The following is a 26,173-nucleotide window of genomic DNA, read 5'->3' on the forward strand; positions in this document are numbered from 1 at the left end:
AAACCGAATACCAATCAACAAAGCAACAAGGTAATTAGTGATGGACTGTCAATCAGAAGACAGTGGTTCAAATCCCATCAATAAAACTAAGTTTAGGAAAACACTGTCATATCAGAAGACAGTGGTTCAAACCCCATCAATAAAACTAAGTTTAAGGAGACTCATTTCACATCAGAAACCAGTGGTTCAAATCCCATAAATGAAACTATGTTTAGGAAGACACTATCAAAACAGAAGACAGTGGTTCAAATCCCATAAATGAAACTATGTTTAGGGAGACTCATATTGTATCGGAAGATAGTGGTTCAAATCCCATAAATGAAACTATGTTTAGGGAGACTCATATTGTATCGGAAGACAATGGTTCAAATCCCATTAATGAAACTATGTCTAGGAAGACACTATGATATCACAAGACAGTGGTTCAAACCCCATCAATAAAACTATGTTTAGGGAGACGCATGTCATATCAGAAATCAGTGGTTCAAATCCCATCAACAAAACTATGTTTAGGAAGACACTATCAAAACAGAAGACAGTGGTTCAAATCCCATCAATAAAACTATGTTTAGGGAGACTCATGTTGTATCGGAAGACAGTGGTTCAAATCCCATAAATGAAACTATGTTTAGGGAGACTCATGTTGTATCGGAAGACAGTGGTTCAAATCCCATAAATGAAACTATGTTTAGGGAGACTCATGTTGTATCGGAAGACAGTGGTTCAAATCCCATAAATGAAACTATGTTTAGGGAGACTCATGTTGTATCATAAGACAGTGGTTCAAATCCCATCAATGAAACTATGTTTAGGAAGACTCATATTGCATCGGAAGACAGCGGTTCAAATCCCACCAAGAAAACTATGTTTTTAAACTACAGCTATTTGGTGTCTAACATACTGCTATTTCAACATTTGACTGAGACAAAAGAGAAAGGAAGGAAGGAATGGTTGAGACAGAAATATAGTAAACCCACTTTTGTCACTTAGGTTACTGCTATCTATAAAGCAGCGGGTCATTTTGATGTACCCCATCTGTGGGTCTACTGCGCTTTTTATCGTTCCAGCTAGTGCTATCCTGTCTGTGAGATGGTGCATATACAATAACCCATCCTAAAACTGTAGCGGGTTTCCTCTCTAAGACTCTATGTCAATATTACCAAATGTTTGACGTCCAGTAGCCGATGATTAATAAACATGGGCGTACATGGGGGGGGGGGGGGTCGATGGGTTCGACCGAACACACACCCCCCCCCCCCCCCCCCCCATGAAATCGCTTTTTTTATAATTTAATATATCTGACATTATTATATTTACTCAACATAGAAATATATGCCCAATATCTCTGCAATCTATTTTGGAACCCCCCTTTTCAAAATCCTCTATTTTGGAACCCCCCTTTTCAAAATCCTATGTACGCCCATGATAAATATGCTCTAGTAGTGTATTTAAAGAAAACAAATGTTAACTTTTTTGATGAACCAGTCGTGGAGCAGTGTTTCAAGCGAGTGTTCTGCCACCGCCCCAGCAGATAAAATAATTCTTGACTGTTACACAGCTTTGATTGGCAGTAGTAAATGCGTGACATATAGTTTATTTGTGCAAATCCTATTATGTACATGTGTTCCAAGTAAATTAATGCTTTTGTTGTATTGTTACCCAAACCAAAACTCGTTTTTCATATTATCTTTTACGTATAATGAAATAGTCACCATATATAATTAGAATAGAATAATACAATACAACAGAACGTATACCAGTGAGTAGACTAAAATAAATTAACCCATTTGTTGTTACTTAGGAAACATTTTTTTTTTATCCATGATGATTTAAAGATGTTTTTATATGCTATATATCTCGCATTTTCATATCTCCATATTTATAATCTTGAATTAATCATTCTATTTTAATTTTTTCGAGTTTATTTTGCCAAATAAATATGCATCAACGGTAATAAGTAGACAAATACGGGTTTTATAGTGTCAAAATGTTCTAAGTTAATAATAAAAGTGTATTTAACAGCATAGTCAATACTGACCTCCACCAGAGAGAGAGAGAGAGAGAGAGAGAGAGAGAGAGAGAGAGAGAGAGAGAGAGAGAGAGAGAGAGAGTTCGATAGTGTAGAAAAGTGGCTAAAATATCTCATAACGCATAATAATTATTGTATCTTGAATAGCTTTATATCATATTAATATCACTTTTTTCCCAAATACAACAACCTCAAAACATTGAGAGAAAACAAGCATAGATAATGCCTAGCATATTATATAATTTGGTATCCTTTTAATAGATATTGGGACATTTTCATCTAAAAGGCACAAATAACGATAAAGACTCTCTCAAAAGTTTCATCTGTTTTGTTTATTTTTTAATTTGTATTAACAACATTTTTTTTTTAATTTTTAAATAATTACTAATTACTTGGAAATATGTATCTTATTTCTGTTCGTACCTTTGAGTTTATTCTCTCTCAGCAGAAATTTCAGGGCGTTCGTGTTTTAGGTCTTCACGGAAAACCTCTCCGCTAAACTGGGAACCCAAGTAGAATGGACATTGGAAACCAAACACTCTCTGGCCATGTAATCGTTCTGGGTCGAGGTGTTCTGATAAGGATAACCCGCAACGATGGTGTTTATTATTCTCATGTTACATTCTTGGAAAACAACAACCTCGAGAGTGGAACATAACACTGAAGTGACAGGAATCCTGGAGAGGGAGACAGGCAGTCTCCACGATTTTTCAGAGCAACAGGATGTTCGTATGTTCGCCATTTCCAGTTTAAAAGTTCTGTTACGGACTATCCATACCAAGACTGTCCATACCAAGCACGTTTATACCAAGCACGTTGAACAACAGTTAGACCAAGAGTTTCACACGTTAATACATCGGAACACTTTATACCAAGCACGCTGAAGAACGGTTAAACCAAGAGTTTCACACGTTAATAATTTTGAACGATTTGCTGGGACTTTTATTGAAGTTTGACGTTTTTGTTTCTTCTTCTGTTGCTTCTTATTGGTTTTGTTTGATAGAACAGTGACTAGTTGTTATTTTGGACTAGTTAAAATTCTACCTTTCCTACTACTCGATTTGGATAGACGCTTTAACTAGTCTAGTGTTCGTTGGCTATCGTTGAGTTAATGAAACATTATTAACCGTTATATGCAACATGGATGTCATTCTTCATGCCGTGTGTGCTATGTTTGCATTTAATGTGATATTGCTACCTGAAGCAGCGTCAAAGTAAGCATTTCATGTTTATTTTCAGTTTAGTATATTTATAGTTCCATATATTTCATTAATTTCAATTTATTTTCGTTCTTATATCCAATTACTTGTCAAGCACGCTGTCCAGGGCACACACCTCAGCTATTTGAGTTGTATATCCAGGACAGTGGTTCATGGTTAGTGAGAGAGAAGTAGACGTAATGGTCTTAAACCCCCCACCACCACCACCACCACCACCACCACCACCACCACCACCTAAGACCTAAACTACACTAATAATATTTTTTTGCTATAACTCCAAGCTTATCGCCACTCGAAGAATGGCGATTCACGGGAAGAAAATAAGACAGGATGGTGCATTTTAATATTAAAGCTATATCCGGTATTGAGAAAATTTTAATAGAGAAAATAAATTTGGGTATCTAATACTATTCCCTCCCATGTCCTCTCCGCCACTTGTCATCTTTGAAATATATAGACCTTATATGCGACAGAACATTTTTATCTGTTAGAAAATTCTTTCAGGACAATTTTCCTCGTCGTTGCCCCCAGCAAAGTCCGCTTCAATACCGAGAATACCGTGATTGTTTCTGCCACTGGGATCTCAGGTCCAACAGTAATCAAACTTGAACTGACGGACGATGACCGTACAATCTGGACCAAGCACCTGCATCTTAGACATGGTAACTGTGAACATTGTGATATGAGTTATCTCAGTATATTGATAACAACTTGAGTTGTGTTATAAATGTCCATTAAAGGGACATTCCTGAGTTTGCTGCAATTTTTCGATGTTATCGACTAACAGAGACTTTTTAACGATTGTAATTACTTATTAAATATATTTTTCTGCATAATATTTTAGTGGCTGTATATTAAACGTGTTTCTGACTGTTCTAATATTTGTACTAGGTTAAATTTCATTTTATTTCCTAAAATATTTTACACAAAATCCAGTTTGGGCTTCTTACAAATATTAAGACGACCAGAAACACATTAAATATACAAACACTGATATTCTAAACAAGAAAATATATTTAATATGTAAGTTTAATCGTATAAATATTTTATTAGTCGGAAACATCTTACAATAACAAACTCAGGAATGTCCCTTTAATAGCATGTTCTCTTATTTGCAGATATTACATTTATGCCAAAACATGGATTTACCTATACGTGAACGGTCCGCTTTAAAGTTAAAGTTTGTTTTGTTTAACGACACCACTAGAGCACGTTGATTTATTAATCATCGGCTACTGGTTGTCAAACATTTGGTAATTTTGACCTATAATCTTACAGCGGAAACCCGCAACATTTTTCCATTATTAGTAGCAAGGGATTTTTTATATATTATAGGGCGTGTTATGTGCTATCCTGTCTGTGGGATGATGCATATAAACGACTTCCTGTTATTAAATAATTTGATTTTCAGCTGACCAGTGCATTATTTTCAGAGTAGGGGGCAATGTAGCCCGAGTACTCTGACTGTAAGACGGACATTTGGACATAAATACGCTCTCATTACAGTCAGAGACCAAGCTATGTACTTTTTGGGCAATTCCCGACAACCAAAAAGTTGGCAAAGATTTCCGCTCTAATACCACAACAATCCTATGTTTGACGTCAAATACCTTTAAATCGATCATTTTCGAGTTGATTGATTAAAGAAATTCAGATATTAATCACTAATACACACACTACAGAAAGAAACCCGACAGCACCCAAATTCAGCTACGCTTCGGCAAACTCCGGACAGCAGAATTCTAAGTTCGCCGACCTATATCGTGACGATGCGTCACATGATCGCCCGCTCAGCCATTCCGTCTTCCAGGGGCCGTCTCAAAACGACAAGTGCCCGACAATAACCAAAAAGAGTTTGTTTTGTGTAACGACACCACTACAGCACATTGATTCATTAATCATCGGCTATTGTATGTCAAATATTTGGTAATTTTATCACCGTGGTAGAGAGGAAACCATTAGCCAACTCTTCCATGTTGTAACGTCGCTTGGTATGAGACGGCCCCTATAACTGTTGCACAAGGCGGAATTGCCCAGTGGGCGATTACGTGATCTACGTCACGAAATAGGTCACCGAGCTTTGTAATTCTTGCGACGGAGTGTCACGAAGCGTAGCTGAATGTGGGTGCTGTCGGATTTCTTTCTGTAGTATGTGTATTAGTGATTCATATGTGGATTTTTTAAAATCAGTTAACTCGAAAATGATCGATGTAAAGGTATTTGATTCTTGTGGTATTAGAGCGGAAATTTTTGGTTGTCGGGAATTGCCAAAAAAATACATAGCTTGGTCTCTGACTGTAATGAGAGCGTATTTATGTCCAAATGTCCGTCTAGCTCTCTTACAGTCAGAGTACTCAGGCTAGGGGCAATGCCCCCTCATCCTCTACCCCCTCCCACTCCGCTACCGACACCTATGATGTTCTGTCCCTTATGTTGCACCATCGGAGTATTCCAGTCTTATCCAGTGCTTTGTCTTTGGCCATGACAAATGGCAGAGTTTTAAGGGCGGACCAAGGAAATATTTTAGAGATGGGTTTAACGGCAAAAGGGCACATAAATCAACTCCTTAAACGGGGAACTTCAATGAAACTTGTAAACAAATTGTTAAAAGGGGGCAAACAAAAAATTGGAGGTATGTTTACCTCGCCCCTCCCTTGGATCCGCCCTTGTGTCTACTTCAGGATTAGACATTTTATATGTATATCCCATGAGCCAACTCCTAAAAGTTGTAAACAAATTGTTAAAAAGGGAAACTTTAATGGTGGGGTTTTTTTTCGGGTGGGGTGGGGGGGGGGGCAGGTTTACCTCGTCCCCTCCCTTGGATCCGCCCGTGTGTCTACATCAGCCCCAAGTTCAACCAGCTAACGTTAACGAACTATTTGATTGGTAGCCGACGAGGCCATTTGGTTTACCGTGAAGTGCATAAACCAGTCTACCGGACGTTTTTTTGTTCGGTCTGGCTGAACTCAGCACAGGATTATAAATCTTATGTGTTTAATATATTTCTTACACACGCGTTGGTGAGAACACCATGCGTTATTTTGATAACACATGGTTGTTTACACACTTACGTGTGTTAACAATTTAAAGACGTACGACTGGCTGCTCCTAGGTGATGACCAGGTCACCAATGCGAGTGCGAGTGCGAATAATTTTAACATGCTCATATACCACTAGAATTTCGAGCATGTCCGTCCCGGGGCCTGTCTCTGAATAGCCAGTGACTTGCTCCGGGTCAGAACAAAATTAAGGGGATAATTTTGAAATTTACATCCAAAAATTAAATAGTGGGCCTTTAAAATTTTGATGCGCATCTCTAATTAATATAATTAATAAAGAAAATTCTACTCATTAAATTTGGTCGCTAGATTAGATTGGGCGGTCAAAAAGAAATTAGATAGATAGATAGATAACACGCCTGATTTGGGATGGGGGGAGGGGGGGGGTGAAAATGGACAGAATTTTGAAAATAGCAATTAGTAAAATAAATTAGTAGGATTAAAATTAGAAAGAAAAAAGTTACAAGCCAAAAATAATTGAATTGACTGCTCGGCCGAATATTTATATAATTTGGAGCATTTTAGAAGGACAGTCCAAAAATAAATAAGAGAAAGAAGAGATGATCGGACTATTTAATAATATTTTATAAAAAAAAAGAAAGAAGTAATTTCGACATAAAATTTTGAACGAAGGTCTAAAAGTTTAAAGTCCGATCTATATGATCCAGGCCAGGGGGGGGGGGAGGGTAAGTCTGAGGTGGGCGGAATTTGGAATACGAATTTAGTAGTTAGGTCAAAGACCGAAGACCAAAATGTGCTACAAAACTTTAAGTCCAAACAATAAAATTAGAGTGCTCGACCGAAAAGGTTTTAAGGTGATTTGAGCAATTTAGACGGGCTGCCAAAATAAACTGCGTTGGACTGTTTACAACAACAACAACAACAAAAAAAAAAAACCATAAAATTTTAAACTGCGGCCAAAAATGTTTAAGTCCAACTAAGCCCTAAAAAAGAAAGTACATGTCCTAGGATAGGGTGCGCAGCGGAACTCATGGCGAGTTGATGGGATGATCAGTTCGGGAAGAAGTGAGGCAGGTCGATGTAGCACTCTCCCCGAAGTATTGCTGAGTAGTCTTCCGGAAGTATCAGCTTGATAATCCGATGGACGATTGGATTATCCATGTCTGATTTCAGCAAGCCTTGCCGGTACATCCCGTTCCGCTCCGACGTCAGGTAGTAGGTGCGACTTCCCTCGACGTACTGGAACTGGTACCGCCCTTGACCAGTTGGTGTTGGTCTCCAGCTCTTGGTGACGAAGGGGCCTGGCAGCTGAGAGGTCGCAGTGAACTCCTCCTTCACACAGTCGCGGTACCGTCCAGGAAGCTTGTTGCGTGCGATCTGCCAAGTCGTGGGCTGTGTGTCGGACAAGTCCTGGACCGACACCTTCCTCTTCTTGGCTTCACGCTCTGCAACCGCTGTCGCAACAACTCGTGGAGACGCCGGTGGATTGATTTGTGCGGACGACACTTTTCCTGTTTCCATCGGCGTTGGTGCTGCAGGGGGAGGGGCCGCCACTGCCGGTTTAGCCGACAGCTTTGGCTCCCCCTTTGCCGCTCCTGGCGTCTACTGCTTCCGAGAAGTGGGGGGGGGGGGGGGGCGGCGACGCAGAAGGGTCCGCCGCCGGCAGTTGAGCTGCCTGTTTTGCCCCCCCCCCTGAACCGCCCCTGCCGGTCTCGTCTTCTTCTGTGAAGCAGGAGGGACCGCCCCTGGCGGTTGAGCCGCCCGGTTTGGTCCCTCATGAACTGCCGTGGGACGCCGTCTCCTCCTACTTCCCGATCTCTTCTGTTTATTGTCACCATAATACAAGGTGACAATAGCCGTGCTCCCATTGTGTTCAACACGATACTTGGCCAAGCGACCAAGTTCGTGCAGCACAGCCCCAAGGGTGGTGGGGAGAAAAACCTCGACGTTTGATAAACACAACCGCATTCTGCGCTGTCTCGAGCAGGAATGTCACCAATGCGATACATCCAATAAAAAAAAAAATTAAAAAAAAAAAAAAAAAACCCAGCACGGTAGAAATCGATTACACTGTGACGTATATTTAGTTAACCTGGCAATCATGTGTCTGTGACGCGTAAGTCAGCTACAAGTGCAAAGGGTTGTATATATATTTTAGTCGATAAAGATGTCAACATTTGCTTAAAACCTGGTTTTTGAGGATATGTAAGAAATAGAATAATACATTCGTGTCCATTAGATACCATTTATCTCACAACTCGTTGTTTAAAAACTATCAAACTAGCTTTCGCTCGTTAGATACATTTTAAAAAAACTTGTTGAGAAGATAAATGGTATCTAACGGCCACTCATGTATTATTCTCTATGTGCATTCCATTTTGCAGGGGCGTAATGTAGCTCAGTGGTACAGTGCTCGCCTGATGCGCGATCGATCCATTGGGCTATTTCTCGTTTCAGCTAGTGCTCCACAACCAATGTAACAAAGGCCGTGGTATGTTCTATCCTGTCTGTGGAATGGTGCATATAAAAGATCTCTTGCTGCTAATCGAAAAGAGTAGCCCATGAAGTGCCGACAGCGGGTTTCCTCTCTCAATATCTGTGTGGTCCTTAACCATATGCCCGACGCCATATAACCGTAATAGAATGTGTTGAGTGCGTCGTTAACTAAAACATTTCCTTCCTTCCAATTTGCAGATGGAATCCTCCAAAATGCCACGTTCAGCCTCGATCTCGATGACGTGTACGCGCGAACCACGAAGGTGTATCTGATGGCCACTGATGGCGTCACGCATGTGCATCAGAGTTTAGAACTGGATCGGTCCACGGGATACATCATCATACAGACAGACAAGCCGTTCTACACGCCGAGACAAACAGGTCAGTGATAACCAGGGACGTAGTTTCTGAAAATGGGGGCGGGCGGGGCAACTATAGAAAGATCTAGGCGTACGGGCTCCGCTTATTTATTTTTTTTTTTTTTTTTTTTTTTTTGGGGGGGGGGGAGCTGGGGGAAGGCTGATTTTGCCCGAATTAAAGAAAAATGTTCGAATCTGTATAACAACATTTATTAATTTTAGCATTACTGTCAAACATTGCAAACGAATCACAACGCATTTTTAAATGGATTGCAGCCAATATTGTGGGTAGAATCATAGGCGTACGGGCTCCCATGTCTGTAGGGGACAGGCTGATTTTTGCACGAATTAAACAAAACTTCCCGAATCTAGAATTCAACGTTTATTCATTATGCATTACTGCCAAACAGCTATATAGGGTTGCAAACGAATCGCCACGCATTTTTACATAGGTTACAACTAATATTATGGGTAGAATAATGAAATTACATGGTGAAAAGTTTTCAGGCCAACTCATTTTGGCCAAATTTCTCTATTGTTTTTGCCCAAATTTAAGGATGTTCTCCAGGACGGGGGGGGGGGGGGGGGGGGGGCAGTTGTTCTCGGTGTCTCGTATGCTTATGGGTAGAATGATGGAAATACATGGTAAAAATGTTTAAGGCCAGCTCATTTTGCCTGAATATAGTGCTATAGGGTTTTTGCCCGAATTTGAGAAGACATCTCTCAACTAGTTCACCAAGGTAAACATCTACGGTCCGTTTTTTTACATTTTGACATTTATTGGTACGGCACAAGAATAAACATCATAATAATAAACATCGTGTCGGAGACGTTTATCTTGATGAACGGATATGACGTAGCGTACGGTGGCGTGGTGTCAGAATGGGTTGTGTCACTGGAAGTTGTGCACGGGTTTAGTGTGCTCTCAGTTGGTTTGTTACAGTTTGGGTAGTGATGTGGAACTGATGGGCAATAATGATCACTGTTCAAATCGCTTTCGGAGGGTCGTGGTTCGGATATACCTATACTGAACAGCCCACGGCCTATTAATCCAAGGTGGACCCAATAAATAGCAATAACACATTGCTACGTTCGATTCGGACTTGTGCACAGGGCACATTAAAGAAATACTTTTCTACGTCCCTCCGGGACTAGATTCGGACTAGTGCAAGTATTGGCCTACCACTACGAGGACGGCCAACGGTGGATCCAGTGACGTTTAATCGACTGACCAGTCTGTGTACAGTCGTTCTTGTCACATCAAAACGTCTGGTAACAACACTGATGCCTGCTGCTTGAAGCATTCCAACTGCGTCACATCAAAACGTCTGGTAACAACACTGATGCCTGCTGCTTGAAGCATTCCAACTGCGTCACATCAAAACGTCTGGTAACAACACTGATGCCTGCTGCTTGAAGCATTCCAACTGCGTCACATCAAAACGTCTGGTAACAACACTGATGCCTGCTGCTTGAAGCATTCCAACTGCTCTCTCACAGTAATTTTGGGGTCAATCGTTGCATGGTTAAAACGAATGTTTTGGGCATTATTTGTCTGTGAGTATTCGATTTAAAAGTTGGACTAATATGCGTGGAAATGTTTTAGCAACATGTGGAAATCATGCTGTCATCAACATTCAGACACGGCATGCACGTGCAATCAGTGCCGGATTTATAAGGGGCAATTGCCCCCGGGGCCCCTGCCAGAGGGGCCCTCCAGACTAAGGACTTCCTTTATAAAAAAAAATGCAATAATTATAAAATTAGTTCATTTTGTTTAATTTGTCATGTAATTTAATTTGATGTTGAGGGGCCCCTGAACCTGAAGTGACCTGGACCTCCCAAAGTCTAAATCCGGCCCTGTGTGCAATATGTGTTGAAGTGAGGACTAAATGCTCATATTGCTACAACAATATGTAGAAATATATTTCTTTAATATGTATACTTAAATTTGTCTTCCTTTTTTTGTTTGTTTGTGTGTTGTTGGGTGTTTTATTTGTTTTTTTGTTTGTTTGTGTGTTGTTGGGTGTTTTATTTGTTTTTTTGTTTTTGATGTTGTTTAATATATTAACACTCAAAAATATTAAAGGTTGTTTGTTTACATTTTCCCAAAAACATTTAACCTGTTTATTCTTGTAAATAAGACTGAGCAGAGTATTTAAAAGTTGTACTATGCCACAATGCTAGAACTTATGATCACTATATTGGGGTGAATATGTATCCAATGAAGACAAAAATTGTATTTTGCTTATTTTACAATACAACAGCCTCACGAGGATAGCACATACCACAGCCTTTGATATACCAGTCACGATGCACTGGCTGGGACGAGATTTGTTTTTTAATGGAGGGTGTACAATCGCATGTAGGAGATTGAGTTGTCACAAACCATATTTTTATCTTTATTTATGGTGTTTGTTCTGAACCCCACCTAAGACATTCTTTACTTGTCACAAAGATTGGAGTATAAAGTTATGTCTTGTATACTCTGTGTAACATATTTACATGTAATGTAAATAGCTCTTGTTTTGAATAAACAGCCTTTTCATTTACAATCTGCCTGTCTCATGTTTTGTTTATCAATGTTGGTCTTACAAGCATGCTCTCTTTAGGATCCTGTATAGACACATTATATAAAGTGGGGCTATCTCTCTCTCACTCTCTCTCTCTCTCTCTCTCTCTCTCTCTCTCTCTCTCTCTCTCTCTCTCTCTCTCTCTCTCTCTCTCTCTCTCTCACTCTCTCTCTCTCTCTCTCTCACTCTCTCTCTCTCTCTCTCACTCTCACTCTCTCTCTCTCTCTCTCTCTCTCACTCTCTCTCTCTCTCTCTCTCTCTCTCTCTCTCTCTCTCTCTCTCTCTCTCTCTCTCTCTCTCTCTCTCTCTCTCTCTCTCTCTCTCTCTCTCTCTCTCTCTCTCTCTCTCTCTCTCTCTCTCTCTCTCTCTCTCTCTCTCTCTCTCTCTCTCTCTCTCTTTCTTTCTCTTTGTCTGTCTTTCTTTCTATTTCTCTCTGTCTTCTATGCCATATCAAAGGTCGTGGGATGGTGTGTATAAAAGATCCCTTGCTGCTAATCGAAAAGAGTAGCCCATGAAGTGGCGACGTCGGGTTTCCTCTCGTTATCTGTGTGGTCTATAACCATATGTTTGACGCCATATAACCGTAAATAAAATGTGTTGAGTGCATCGTTAAATAAAACATTTCTTTCTTTCTAATGGGACAAAGGATATAATACAACCAATCGAAGGCTGAAGAAGAAATCCCTGGTTCTTGCGGGCCTGATGAATACTTAACAAAACATTACACATGATTTCAACTTTCTTCACAGAGACAATTAACAATATTATCAAATTATCAGATTGTTATAATTGAAGTTTCTATCAGGTGATTTTATGCATGTTATGCAATGAAAATACAAATACCACGCACCATGGAACTAAAGATAGGCCCCCTATTATGGGAAGGGGTTTACAGAATACTCTAGTCGAGGGATACATCGCACCTTAGTGACCAATATTATTTACTTAAAGCTGATATAGATCTTAATCAACAGGAATGGGGTTGGTTTTTTGTTTATTTTGTTTTCTTTTTTATTATTCATTGTTGTTTATTGGTTAGAATAAAATATCCTAAATGTTTGTTTTATTTTAATTGTTTCCCTTTTTTAATTTATATGTTTGTTTGGGTTTGTTTTGTTTTATTTTTTTCATTGCTGTTTCTTGGCTTTGTTTTGTTGTTATTTTAAAATGAGAACAAAGTTTGATGGTTTGATGCACATATATACGCATTCTGTATAGCATCACTAACTCCGTCTTTATTCTGATTGGTGTAATGGATACAAGTATAGAATGTAATGTAATATGCCCCTTGCTCATGTGAATATCTATTTCAGTTAGGTATCGTGTTGTCGCTCTTGGTGAAGATCAACACTGGGCGCCATGGAAAGTGCGAATAGATATTATAGTAGGTATTTTATTACACCTCTCTGTCTATATCTCTCTCTGTCCCCTCTCTCTCTCTCTCTCTCTCTCTCTCTCTCTCTCTCTCTCTCTCTCTCTCTCTCTCTGGCCCCTCCCTCTCTCTGCTCCCCTCTCTCTCTCTCTCTCTGCCCTCTGCCCTCTCTCTCTGCCCTCTCTCCACCTCTCTCTCTGCCCTCCCCACCTCTCTCTCCCCTCTGCTCTCCTCTCCGTCCTCCCCTCTCTCTCTCTCTCTCTCTCTCTCTCTCTCTCTCTCCCTCTCTCTCTCTCTCTCTCTCTCTCTCTCTCTCTCTCTCCCTGTCCCCCTTTGTCTGCCCTCCCTCTCTCTCTCTGTCTCTCTCTTACTCTCTCTCCCCATCCATCCCCCCTTGCTCTGTTCCTCTTTTTCTCTCTCTGTCCCCTCTATCGTCATCTCTCAAAGTCCCCTGTCTCTCATATATGTATGTCTGTCTTCATTGATAGATACTGTAGTTTATTAGTCTCACCTCATTACAACAGAATAAAATGCTGCATAAACAAACAATCAATATAAATAATAAAATTGTAATGACCACTCTATATAGTTAAGAGACTATTTGCTATCCAATAGGCAGGATAGTACATACCACAGCTTTTGATAAAACAGTTGTGGACCTCTGGCTGGAATGAGAAATAACCCAATGGGAATTGATGCTAGACCGACCGCTAGTGCTTTACCAGTGGGTAATGTCTTCCCCAACTTTGAAGATTAGTTTATACAGGTCTACATATCTTTATAGTGTGGCCAGCAGGAAATGATGGACGAAATACTGAACAGCTGTGGGTTTAATAAAGCAAATTACTATATACATGTTGGTTACCAGAGTTAGAGGTGGAAAGAATTCTAGATGTTTACTTTGACTTAACTGCAATTTGTACACGTACATACTCCTATGGCTTATTACATGTTTTTTCTCATTTAACTTAATGTCTTCTTTGTAATCTACCAGCCTCGATGGCGTCATGGTAGGCCATCGGTCTACATGCTGGAAGGTACTGGGTTTGGATCCCAGTCGAGGCATGGGATTTTTAATCCAGATACTGACTCCAAACCCTGAGTGAGTGCTCCGCAAGGCTCAATGGGTAGGTGTAAACCACTTGCACCGACCAGTGATCCATAACTGTTCAACAAAGGCTATGGTTTGTGCTATCCTGCCTGTGGGAAGCGCAAATAAAAGATCCGTTGCTGCTAATCGGAAAGAGTAGCCCATGTAGTGGCGACAGCGGGTTTCCTCTCAAAATCTGTGTGGTCCTTAACTATATGTCCGACACCATATAACCGTAAATAAAATGTGTTGAGTGTGTCGTTAAATAAAACATTTCTTTCTTTCTTTGTAATCTGGGAGCGGGACGTAGCCCAGTGGTAAAGCGTTCGCTTGATGCGTGGTCAGTCTAGGATCGATCCCCGTCGGTGGGCACATTGGGCTATTTCTCGTTCCAGCCAGTGCTGCACAACTGTTGTAACAAAGGCTGTGGTATGTATTATCCTGTCTGTGCGATGGTGCATATAAAAGATCCCTTGCTGCTAATCGGAAAGAGTAGCCCATGAAGTGGCAACAGCAGGTTTCCTCTCTCAATACCTGTGTGGTGCTTAACCATATGTCTGACGCCATATAACTGTAAATAAAATGTGTTGAGTGTGTCGTTAAATAAACCATTTCTTTCCTTCCTTGTAATCTATGAAATATTTTCAGTTGATTATCATAATTAAAGGTTAACATAGAGATTATGCAAGGTTACAAAGTAATTACAATTGGTGTTGTCCTATTATTATTATTGTTGTTGTTATTACTATGTTGTTGTCATTATCAAATTTTACAAAACCCATACTGAAGATATTGTATTTGACAAAATGAAGATACTTAGGTTGTTCAAATGATTGTTTTTGTTGTTAATTGACTTTTAATATTTCACAGCGGGGCAGGACGTAGCCCAGTGGTAAAGCGCTCACTTGATGCGAGGTTGGTCTGGGATCGATCCCTGTCAATGGGCCCATTGGGCTATTTCTCGCTCCATCCAGTGCACCATGACTGGTACATCAAAGGTTGTGGTATGTGCTATCCTGTCTGTGGGATGGTGCATATAAAAGATCCCTTGCTGCTAATCAAAAAGAGTAGCCCATGAAGTGGCAACGGTGGGTTTCCTCCCTCAATATCTGTGTGGTCCGTAACCATATGTCTGATGCCATATAACCGTAAATAAAAATGTGTTGAGTGCGTCATTAAATAGAACATTTCCTTCCTTCCTTTAATTATTTCACAGAGTCCAGAAGGTATTGTTCTTGAGAGAACCGTGCACAGCTCTAAGGATTCGTTCACAGGAAAGACGTTTCAACTGCCAAAAGAACCGACGCTGGGAGATTGGCAAATAACGGCATCGTTTATTACCCATACAAAGGTTTGTGTAATATTCTGGGATGTGATACTCATGTGGAAATAAACTCTGCAATGATGTTTAAAAGCTGATTTTTATTAACTCTGTTATGTTGAACTATGTGGATAATAATCTTGACTGCTACTCTATACATGCCATTTACATTAATAGGCTACTTTGTTTTTCAAAATGGGTGTTAGTTATAGACCAGTGGAGCTGATTGTGATCAAATTGGATCCATTGGTAATAGTTATAGACCCGTGGAGCTGATTGTAATCAGATTGGATGCACAGGTAATTATATATAGTTATAGACCGATGGAGCTGATTTTAATCAGATTGGATCCACAGGTAATAGTTATAGACCAGTGGATCTGGTTTTAATCAGATTGGATCCACAGATAATAGTTATAGACCAGTGGAGCTGATTTTAATCAGATTGGATCCACAGGTAATAGTTACAGACCCGTGGAGCTGATTGTAATCAGATTGGATCCACAGGTAATAGTTATAGACCAGTGCAGCTGATTCTAATCGGATTGGATCCACAGGTAATAGTTATAGACAAGTGGAGCTGATTTTAATCAGATTGGAACCATTGGTAATAGTTACAGACCAGTGGAGCTGATTGGAATCAGATTGAATGCACAGGTAATTATATATAGTTATAGACTGATGTAGCTGATTTTAATCAGATTGGATCCACAGGTAATAGTTATAGACCAGTGGAGCTGATTTTAATCAGATTGGATCCACGGGTAATAGTTATAGACCAGTGGAGCTGATCTGAATCAGATTGGATCCACAGGTAATAGATATAGACCAGTAGATCTGGTTTTAATCAGATTGGATCTGTGGGTAATAAATAGACCAGTGGAGCTGATTTTAATCAGATTGGATCCACGGGTAATAGTTATAGACCAGTGGATCTGGTTTTAATCAGATTGGATCCACGGGTAATAGTTATAGACCAGTGGAGCTGATTTTAATCAGATTCATCATTGACTAAACATCGCATTTTGTTTTTAGCACACTCCTAAAAGTAAAGACCCAAAAACCAAGGATCTGGACCACAATACAAGACCAAACAAGACTGCTGTAGAACACAGTGTGATCCAAGAAGATGTTTCGATATTTACCCAAGATCATCTTCAGGTTTGCAATGTTTCATCGTTTTGTCTTTGCAAGTTAGGACTATAATGCTTCTTTTCTCTAATCTAGTCATTATGTCCAAAATAACCAGCTATATTAGCAAGCACAGTATATAGGCTAGGGTAGTAGCTAGTAATTGATTTTTTATAATATTTTTCTTATTTATGCTACAAATGGTGCTTGTTCGCAAATCAAAGAACTTAATATGTTCAGGGCAAATTCCTTCCTTCCATCCTCCCATCCTCCCAATAACGTCGTCACAGCTCATTAAAAGCACCAGTTGTTACATTTTCTACAGATTTGATTTACCAGGGAGCAAATATAAATGTGATACTCAATTGATTTAATATTATTTTCTTCAGGAAAAAAAATAGTTGCTTTAAAACAAAATATACTGAATTAGAAAAAAATGCAGATATTTGGCATCAATTTCAGAATTAGGAATACGGGATGAAAATTCCTTATATTTCAGAAAATTCCAGAAAGTTGGTCACAGTAATCCTGTATTACAGAAAGTTGGTCACAGTAATCCTGTATTACAGAAAGTTGGTCACAGTAATCCTGTATTACAGAAAGTTATATTTTCTGCCCCTGTGAATGCTTTTTATGCCATTAGATTATATATTTCACCCAACTTTGTGTGGAAATGTTTTCAACTTGATTGTGAAATACAGATCATGATGTGCAGTAGGGCCTCCACAAGTCCAAACTGTTGGACTCGAGGGTCAGACTCGACCCAGACCCGAGTACCCGACACTTACACTAGATGGTGATAAGGAATAATGTAAAGTAGCATTTTACATCTTAATTCCAGTGGTGAACATGGATGTCAAAGCATGACATTGTATTGCATTTAAAAAAATGGTTGATATGTTCAGTGTTGTAGCAGGCTAGTTTAAAAAGAGATACTATAGTACGTGATCGTATAATTATTGTGCAACCTATGCCAGTACCGACTCCAACCCAGTATGAGTGCACTGCTAGACTCAATGGGTAGGTGTAAGGCCACATACACCGAGTTTCACCCATTTCACGAGTGCGATTATGGGTGTGTCTCCTGAGTGTATGACCCCACATGGGGGATGATTACCCGGCATGCACGGCATGTTTGTGGCGTTTTTGTTTGTTTTTTTGTTTGTTTGTTTTTTGGGTGGTTTTTTTTAATATTGTGCAACCTATATCGCTGATTATTTACTGCTGAAATTATTGTCCTACATTGTCCATTGTATTATACTTGATAATTATATTCCACCTTTTTTACGGGTACTCAAGTGTCTGAACGGACTCAAGTCTTGCTAGACTCGACCCGTGCCCGAGTACTCGACTCCCGTGAGCGGACTCTAGTCTTGCTTGACTCGGCCCGTACTCGAGTACTCGTGGAGACCCTAGTGTGCAAATGACTGACATAATCTCTAAGTGACTCTATAATTTGCAGCTTCATCTGACCATCTCGGCTACTTATTTTATCCGCACCATTGATAGCGGTGGTCTTCACAAACAGACTGGCGTGAAAACTGAGTACCGCGAGTCGATCAAAGCTGCTGTAATAGATGCTATTAAGGTAAAGTAACCTCTTAAAGCTGTTGTAATAGATGCTATTAGATGCTATTAAGGTAAAGTACCCTCTTAAAGCTGCTGTAATAGATGCTATTAAGGTAAAGTAACCTCTTAAAGCTGCTGTAATAGATGCTATTAAGGTAAAGTAACCTCTTAAAGCTGCTGTAATAGATGCTATTAAGGTAAAGTAACCTCTTAAAGCTGCTGTATAGGTAGTACTAAACCAAATAACTTCCGGCTGGGTCAAAGTTTGAGGTGCACCGAACTTTTGATAAAGAAGTGAACACCACAAGTCCTGTGATTGGTTATAAATGTGAGTGTGTTGGTTGTAAAAAAATAATAGTTTCATCTGGGTAAAACAAATATGCAATTTTATTTCATCTAGTACCAATGTGTCAAGTAGCCTTGTGCTTGAAACATGTATGGGGTACCTGTGAAAAAAAGTACTAGAATTTTGTGCGGAACTAGGGTAGTCATAGACGCTATCCGTTATCTCAGAAACAAGCAGCTTGACCCCCCAATTTTTTCTGATTCACTTTAAGTGTGAGGGGTAGTAGTATTTATATCTGTGGCGTTTATGTTGATTGATATGCTGCAGGTAGGAGTTTTAGTCACATATGTTACTATTGTCGTCTATGGGATTTGATTTGGTAGTATACACCCTAATAGATGCCATTAAATAAAGTAACCTCTTAAAGCTGCTGTAATAGATGCCATTAAGGTAAAGTAACCTCTTAAAGCTGCTGTAATAGATGCTATTAAGGTAAAGTAACCTCTTAAAGCTGCTGTAATAGATGCTATTAAGGTAAAGTAACCTCTTAAAGCTGCTGTAATAGATGCCATTAAGGTAAAGTTACCTCTTAAAGCTGCTGTAATAGATGCTAATGAGGTAAAGTAACCTCTTAAAATCTACACACTAACCATACAAATATGATACTTTGGACAAATTTTTAAAAATCTACTCATTAACAATACAAATACGATACTTTGGACAAAGTTTTTAAAATCTACACGCTAACAATACAAATACGATACTTTGGACAAACCTCTTAAAATCTACACACTAACCATACAAATACGATGCTTTGGACAAAGGTTTTAAAATCTACACACTAACAATACAAATACAATACTTTGGACAAACCTTTTAAAATCTACACACTAACAATACAAATACAATACTTAGGACACTTTGGACAAACCTCTTAAAATCTACACACTAACAATACAAATATGATACATGGGACAAACCTTTTAAAATCTACACACTAACAATACAAATACGATACTTTGGACAAACCTTTTAAAATCTACACACTAACAATACAAATACAATATTATTTACCGCCAATCATCATTTTGTCATTCCTTTCTTTTTCTATTATTCTGTTTTTAGCTCCACTAAGATGTTCATCAGTGGAGCTTTTCTGATAACAATTTGTCCGGCAACGTGTGTCTGTTAATTTTTCCTTTGAAGTCAATCTTCTAGAGTTTATTTTGATTGGGTTGATCTGAAACTTGTTACAATGATCCTATGGAGCAGTCTCCACAAACTAATAGAGAGATATTCTGGAAACTTTGAATTTTATTTTGTAAAAAAATAAAAATTACCGGTAAATCGAAATTTATTAATGTTGAAAGTGTAAACGTTTATCCTCTTCTAGAGTTTTGATTGGATTCTTTTGAAATTTGCTACAATGATCCTGAGGGGCAGTCTCCAGGCACTAATACTGAGATATTTCAGAAATGCTAAATATTTTTGAATGTGTATTCAATTTCAAACATTTAAATGGAAATTTAGCATTGATTGGAAACCTCTGGACCAATCTCCTTAAATTAATAGTGAAATATTTAGGACATATTTAGGTAATATTATTTGGCTTTTAAAATTTAAATAGAATTTAGCATGGAAGCTTAGAAAGTCTGTCTTCTTTGAGAATTTTTATTGGATAATTCTGAAATTCGGTACAATGCTTCTCAGGGACAGTCTTTACAAACTAATAGAGAAATATTGGAAATATTAAACGAGTGCTTCACCTATTAAGGTACTCACCAACTGACCAAGATGGCTGCAGTATTATGCAATTGTTCAGAATGGAATATTTAATATGTAAACTGTTCTCTGTTTGACAGCAATGCTCTGCTGACAGCTTTTACAAACTTTTTAGAAGATTTGTACTTGTTTAAGCATCTAGAGTGATATTTGTAGGTTGCACAATATTGTACATATAGTTATTTGTAGTTTTATTTTAATTATATAGACTGTTGCAGTCCAGTTTCTTGTCAAAGATTATGCAAGCCGTCGGGAGTTCGTGGAGTCACAAATGCGCAAAGATCTGTGGAGCAAAGTCAGCAGCTTTTGTTGCCACAGTAACAACATGTTTACTAAATGTGGTAAGTCAGATGTTTATGAAAAAAGTTTCTTTTGTTTAACAACACCACTAGAGCACATTGATTAATTAATCATCTGCTATTGTATGTCAAACATTTGGTAATTCTGACAAGTAGTCAACAGAGGAAACCCGCTACATTTTTCCTAATGCAGCAAGTGATCTTATATATGCACCTTCCTACAGACAGGAGAGCACATACCACAACCTTTGACTGGTTGTGGTGCACTGGTTGGAATGAGAAAAACCCTAATCAGCTGAATGGATCCATAGAGGTCAGACGTTTAAAGTTACTAAATGTATAATTCTGCTCAATTATAATTTCCGTCTGTTGCCCTCGGTAGCTTCATTGTCAGACAAAATGGCTTAGTATTGATGGATTCTGCATGGGTTTATTTTCCAGTTCTGTCTTTATTATCCATTAGCAGCAAGGGAATGTTCCCACAGACATGACAGCACATACCATGGCCTTTGATATGAGTTTTTAACCACTGAAGTCTTCTCCTTTCCTTTCTCATTTCTTTCTTTCTCTCTTTCAATAATATTTATTTCTGTTCGTATTTAAATTACATAAATATATTATTGTGTCGTGATTTGTATGTATTATGGAGAAGGCCTAGTAAAGTTGTATAATTTGTGCCTAATCCATTTATTTTTGTTTTTTATTTGTTTTGTTTTTTTAAGCAATAAAATATGTTTCAGTCAATCAACTCTTCTCCAGGACTGAGAGCCCAGTTAGCTAATGTGTCTGCCCAGGACAATGTGCTTAAACTTTTACTAGCTTTAGTCCATTTGTGGCAAAAGGGAATCAATGACTTAGCAAATAGCTATGTATTGTGTAATGCTAAAACTTGTATAAAATCATATTATTAAGTTTTAAACTCATACAAACTTTTATAACATTTTTTGTTTGCCCACCAGGTTGCAGGCCAGTTTTAGCCTGTAATAACAAGAACGACACCAATCTGTTCGTAGGCTTCATTAACTTCCACATTGTTAAGGTGCCAATTCCAACAATGATATTGTCTCATTTGGGGATTCCCAAAACCAAAAGACCAGTCACAGGAAAAGTGGTAAGTAGAGAGCATAAGTTATTAAACTTGCTGATATATACATGTATTTATTACGTTGTGCTCTGATTTTTTGTACTGTTGTCATAATTATGACAGGAAAATTATTAATAATTTTTAAAAACTAGCCTGTGTAGCCTATATTTTGTGATTTCATACATTCATTAAATAACGATGACTTTCATTTTTATCAATAGTCGCTAATGAAAATGTAAATTTTACCATCACAGATATTTTAAACATGATAATAAACTTAATAAGTGGTTGTATAAATTTAATATACAACATCTTTCCTCGTGATTTAAAAAAATACAAGATTCATGAAGTACAGTTTTGTAGACACAATACTGTAACATCATATAATATAGAGCTCTTTCTTGTTTGAATTATTGATTTTATTGTGTTTAAAAACAGAAATTGTTTGTTTATTTGTGTTGGTCACTTTTGTGGCTGTTTTTTACAGATTGTACATATTATATAATATATGTTTTATTTTATTTTGTAATTACAACTTTTTTCAGAAGCCAACTGACCAGTCCTCATCTATAACAAAGGTTTGTAGATGCATGTTTCTTAAAGAATAATAATATTAAATGTTAAGAATAGTTTTAAAAATCATTAAATATAACATGGAGAAGAGTAGTTTAAAACAAATTCTTACAATATTTATAATATTTTCTTGATTATATATTTTGTTTTTAAAGGTCTACATTTATCAAAAATGTAATTCACTATTCTTTGGCATCTACGTATACCTTTTACAATATATATGAAATATCAATAAAATATACATTTTTTAATTTACCCGTTTTTAATATAAGGTCTACATTTTTTAATTTATTCTTTGGCATCTACGTATACCTTTTTATATATGAATATATAAAATCGCCCGTTTTTAATAAAAATAAAAAGTTGCGTTTTTCCCATCAATTGCCAAAAAGCCTCTGAACTCCAAGAGTTCAGTCACATGACCCCGTGACGCGACAACAGGCATAACATGAAAGGCGATTCGCATCCTTTCAGACATTTTACATGGAAGTGGAACACGTGTATTTTTAAAACGTGAAAGTGTTATTCTATTGAATTGAATTGTATGTTTGGAATATTAGTTTGAAGATATCTTTCAAATGTGGTGAACCATTGTTATATGGATGTACAAAAGCTGCAGTTAAAGGCAAAAAAAGTTTGCATATTTTTCTGAAAGACAAACCAACATTGTTTGCACGGAAGCAGTTCTTAAACCGAACACGTGCATATTGGAAAGGACCGTCAAGATGGGATTCGATTTGCAGTGACCACTTCACACCTGGGAATTACAACCAAAACTTTTGTTAAAGAACTTGTCTGTTCCAAGCCTGTATCCCCCTGTACAGCCTATTTGCAGCCCGGAGCCCAAACGTCGCCCGGAGACACAAACAAAGCCCGAATGTTAATACTGAGGTGTACATTGTTCATATTTGGCACAAAGATACACCTCAACACAATGCATTTATATATGTTAAAAAAAAAAAAAAAAAGTAGGAAAAAATATTTTTTACAAACAAATTGCATTTTTCATGTTCAGGCTGTACATAATGATATCCAGAACATTGCCCGAAGACAAAAACAGATAGGCCTACCGAATGTTAATGCGATTTTTTCAAAAAAATATTTTTCCTACATTTACTGTTTTAACATACAGTGATAGTCATACCTCGTTACAACCACCGTCGTTACTGCAACATTTACACCATCCGACCACAAATTGTCGGGAACAAACGTACATCAGTATTATTCTGTTCATTACAATGGAATTCACACCTTCCAACACTGACAGAGCAAATTAGGAACAAACATGCATCCAATGTCTGAAAACACCTCTTTACAACGACATTACATAATCACAGATTATCACAGATATTGGCAGTACACACACCACTTAGATTCCTTGATCTCGTAGTGAGCCGCCTGTGTCACATGCTGTCCGAGCTACCCATGTCTGCAAAATCTGTAGACATGTATTGCTTTTGCAAATAAGCCTTTAGTTAACCAATTAAATAATTAAGTTCGAACAATAAAATCTTCTATTTTCATATTTTGTAAACGAAACATACCAGTCATAGATGTCTGTAACCAAGTAATGATTAGACTGACGATGAATGCACCTTGTTTAATATATTTAATGATGTTTTTTTAAAAACATATTTAATGTATGTACATGTTTTTGTTGTTTTTAATAATAATTGCAATACATTAATTATTTAAGTGCTATCCAGTCATCAGTTAATATTAATTAGCATTTTTTCTAAATTTATTTTTTTAACATATATAAATGCATCGTGTTGAGGTGTATCTTTGTGCCAAATATGAACAATGTACACCTCAGCATTAATATTCGGGCTTTGTTTTTGTCTCCGAGCGACGTCCGGGCTCCATGTTGCAAATAGGCTGACCGCATTTGGCTCGACAGATCATCGTCGGTGTACTACAGTTCAAACTCATAGGGAAGTACCCCTAACGGATTTTCTCCTTCTTCCTCACCAATCAAGGTAGCATTAGAATAAATAGACAAATGCGACACGTCTGATAAGAATGAGCTATTTTCCGAAGAATCACTACATGCTGTCACCATGCTAACCTACTAATGAATGAGTTGAATTCACCTGATGCTACGTTACAGGTCAGATGCGGGTCAAATCGACTGGATCAGTGTTTTTTCCCCGAGCGTTTTACAAAAAGTCGCTTTATTAATAATTGGGGTGGTATTTTTTTTTTTTTATGGTTAATAATGTAATCTTTGTGTATTTTTTAAATATACTGTATATTAATAATGTGCCATGATTGTGGACCTTTAATTAATTATTCTTGATGGTTTTCATTTTCTTTATTTACAGTTATAGTTATAGTTTAAGCTTGTGCATATCCACACACACACACACCATACACACACATACACCATACACACCACACACACACACCACACACACCACACACACACACATACATACACAGCACACACCATACACAGCACACAAACACACCATACACACACACCATACACACACAACACACCATACACACAACACACAAACACATAATACACACAACACATCATACACACACAACAAACAAACACATCATATACACACAACACACAAACATATCATACACACACAACACACCATACCCACACACACAACACACAAACACATCATACACATCATACACACATACATACATAAAGACAGATAGACAGACATACACCTCAAACAACTACCTCTGTTTAGCTCAGGGTAGGATCTAGCTTAGTAGATAGTTAAAGGTGTATACTACCAAATCAAATCACATAGACGACAATAGTAACTAAGTAACATATGTGGCTAAAACTCCTACCTGCAGTGTATCAATCGACATAAATGCCACAGATATAAATACTATCACCCTCACCCTTAAAGTGAATCAGAAAAAATTGGGGGTCAAGCTGCTCATTTCTGAGATAACAGGTAGCGTCTATGACTACCCTAGTTCTGCACAAAATTCAAGTACTTTTTTTTACAGGTACCCCATACATGTTTCAAGCACAAGGCTACTTGACACATTGGTACTAGATGAAATAAAATTGCATTTTTTTTTGACCCAGATGAAACTGTTATTTTTTACAACCAACGCACTCACATTTATAACCAATCACAGGACTTGTGGTGTTCACTTCTCTATCAAAAGTTCGGTGTACCTCAAACTTTGACCCAGCCGGAAGTTATTTGGTTTAGTACTACCATAAGTGCTTTCCTGAGGCACTTTGGAATAAAATCGAACCCCTCCTCCACCTCCTTCCATGGATGTCGTGGATCTGTCATCAGATTCGAGGCTGGTAGGTACTGGAATTGTGTCCCACTGAAGGCATATGGAGATTTTTTTATTCCATTATACCAGCTCCATCCCAAATTGAGTACACATTTCTTTTTGCTTAAAGGAGAGGACAGTTAAGGCATTTGGCCTGGTATGCATATTTAATGATATATAATGCACATTATTGCTTAATATCAACACGTATAATCGTATAGTTAATTAATAAAACGGTTAAATGTGACGACTATTATATATAACGGGCGCAAGCCATTTTGTACCATCTCAATGAGTACGCCCTCTGGCGAGCTGGTGGTTACGTAATACTTAACGCGTCACGTCAGGAATGAGCCTTAGAACTAGAAAAACACAATCTACCTGGTTTTTGCGGGATAATAAATAGTCATACATTGCAATGTTCTGTAATAATACACATCCCAGTAAGCCAACAGTAAGTATATCCAGCACTGTATATATTATTTTTCAATACAAAATAAAATACCATTGTCAAAGTGGCTACGCAACAAGTCGAAACAATTAACAATGTTTTTCCCATGCATTAACCTACGTACTGAAATGATACACGGAGTGTTTTCTTAGTTAATTGGTCTATGCTGTTAGTTGCTTCTACCTGTAATTCCAGATGCAGGTGTGTATTTGATTGGTAACCAGACGAGCCAATTAATTGACGCTG

General features: G+C 38.1%; 1 protein-coding gene across 1 annotated transcript in view; it reads left to right on the plus strand.

Moving 5' to 3' along the window:
• The first annotated feature begins 8,045 nt into the window (after nt 1-8,045).
• The window catches only part of LOC121383752 (complement C3-like), a 37,284-nt gene continuing 19,156 nt past the window's right edge, over nt 8,046-26,173 (plus strand). Inside the window, exons 1-9 of the mRNA XM_041513849.1 lie at nt 8,046-8,196; nt 8,964-9,146; nt 13,011-13,081; nt 15,376-15,510; nt 16,515-16,640; nt 18,073-18,198; nt 20,456-20,588; nt 21,506-21,657; nt 22,176-22,208. Coding sequence (XP_041369783.1) covers nt 8,046-8,196; nt 8,964-9,146; nt 13,011-13,081; nt 15,376-15,510; nt 16,515-16,640; nt 18,073-18,198; nt 20,456-20,588; nt 21,506-21,657; nt 22,176-22,208 — 1,110 coding nt within the window. The remainder of the gene's footprint in view (nt 8,197-8,963; nt 9,147-13,010; nt 13,082-15,375; nt 15,511-16,514; nt 16,641-18,072; nt 18,199-20,455; nt 20,589-21,505; nt 21,658-22,175; nt 22,209-26,173) is intronic.

The sequence above is a fragment of the Gigantopelta aegis genome, chromosome 10, assembly GCF_016097555.1.
Source record: "Gigantopelta aegis isolate Gae_Host chromosome 10, Gae_host_genome, whole genome shotgun sequence".
Classification (NCBI taxonomy): Eukaryota; Metazoa; Mollusca; class Gastropoda; order Neomphalida; family Peltospiridae; genus Gigantopelta; species Gigantopelta aegis.